General features: G+C 48.3%; 1 protein-coding gene across 1 annotated transcript; it reads right to left on the bottom strand.

Moving 5' to 3' along the window:
- Positions 1-485: 485 nt before the first annotated feature.
- LOC148002430 (Y-linked testis-specific protein 1-like) lies at positions 486-785 on the bottom strand. Its single transcript, XM_087577174.1, has one exon. The coding sequence runs from the start codon at positions 783-785 to the stop codon at positions 486-488; it is 300 nt and encodes a 99-aa protein (XP_087433300.1).
- Positions 786-1313: the final 528 nt, after the last annotated feature.

The following is a 1313-nucleotide window of genomic DNA, read 5'->3' as shown; positions in this document are numbered from 1 at the left end:
GTATACTCTAGTCATATTTATATGTGTGTGTGTGTGTGCGTGTGTGCATAGAGACATGTATGTGCAGAGGCTGGGGGAGTGTAGAGCATGTTCTGCTCCTTCACTCCCCACTGTATTCCCTTGTGACAGGGTCCCCTGCTGAACCTGAGGTGAGGCTCACTGTCAGGAAGTCCCAGTCATCCTCCTGTTCCCATACCAAGCACTGGTGTTTGCAGGTGTGACCACACACTTGGCATTACCCCTATCCCGTCTCCCCAGAACATCTTCTCCATGTTCCATTTACCACAGCCCATCTCCTCCACCAAAGTGTTTACACACAACACATCACATCACACATTTTAATTTTTAGAGGAAAAACAAATTCCACTGGAAAAGATACTGGAGTTTTCAAAGGCCCTTGGGTATCTGAAACACAGAAAAACAACCATTTCCCCCCAATCCTATAAATTCCCCATCTATGTCCCCCACACTTTGTGAATTTCACCTTAACGGATCTTTTCCACCAGATCATAGAAGTAGATGTGGACGTCACCATCAAACTTAATGAAGTACACGGAAGGCTTGGCTGGAACTTGGTAAATGACTTTGCCGATCTTTTTGGACCAGTCACTTCTGGTGAACTGCACACATTGACCTGTTAAAATGTCGCTGTCAACGTCTGACTTCACGTGTGCTGGAGGAGTCTCTGGAATGATACGGAGGTTACCTTCTGTGTAATCATCCAGGAGCAGGTAGATGTATAGGACTGGATCTTTCTCATAGGTGATGTAAAACCAGTCCTTCATGATCGGCACCTGGGCTAGGACCACCCCCCTCCAGTTGACCTTAGAGCCATGTTTGCCCTAAATTTATGCTCCACAGCTCGGCCAACCAGGCACTAGAGAGATGGGCGTCTTTCACTTGAGGAAACACTACTTTGTGAGGCAAGACCTTAAGCTTTAAAATCCTCTCATCGCTGTGAAGTGCCAGTCCGTAGACACAGTCAATTCCATCATACTTGAACAGATAGAGAGAGGGATTTGTTGGCAGTTGATCTAGAATGATGGCCTTCCATTGGGTTACAGGCGCATCACCTTCCTTCCATCCGTGAGAAATTCTGCAGCCCACAATGTCCCCAGGGCCTGGGGAGAAGGTCTCCTCCTCCTCCACTTCTGGAAGGATGGTGTGCTCATCCTCCTCAGAGACGTCCTCTTCTTCTTGGCTGTAGACCTAGTGTGGTAGGCCACGGCATCCTGGTCCACAGACTTGTGGCTATCGTTCTGTGTTCAGGCTTCATACTACCTGTGGCCTGGGTTTGAAGAGCTCGCCTGCTT

The sequence above is a fragment of the Rattus norvegicus genome, chromosome 11 (genome assembly GCF_021556685.1).
Source record: "Rattus norvegicus strain SHRSP/BbbUtx chromosome 11, alternate assembly SHRSP_T2T, whole genome shotgun sequence".
Taxonomy (NCBI): domain Eukaryota; kingdom Metazoa; phylum Chordata; class Mammalia; order Rodentia; family Muridae; genus Rattus; species Rattus norvegicus.
Note: the sequence above shows the minus strand (reverse complement) of the source record. Positions and strands in the feature narration are given on the sequence as shown.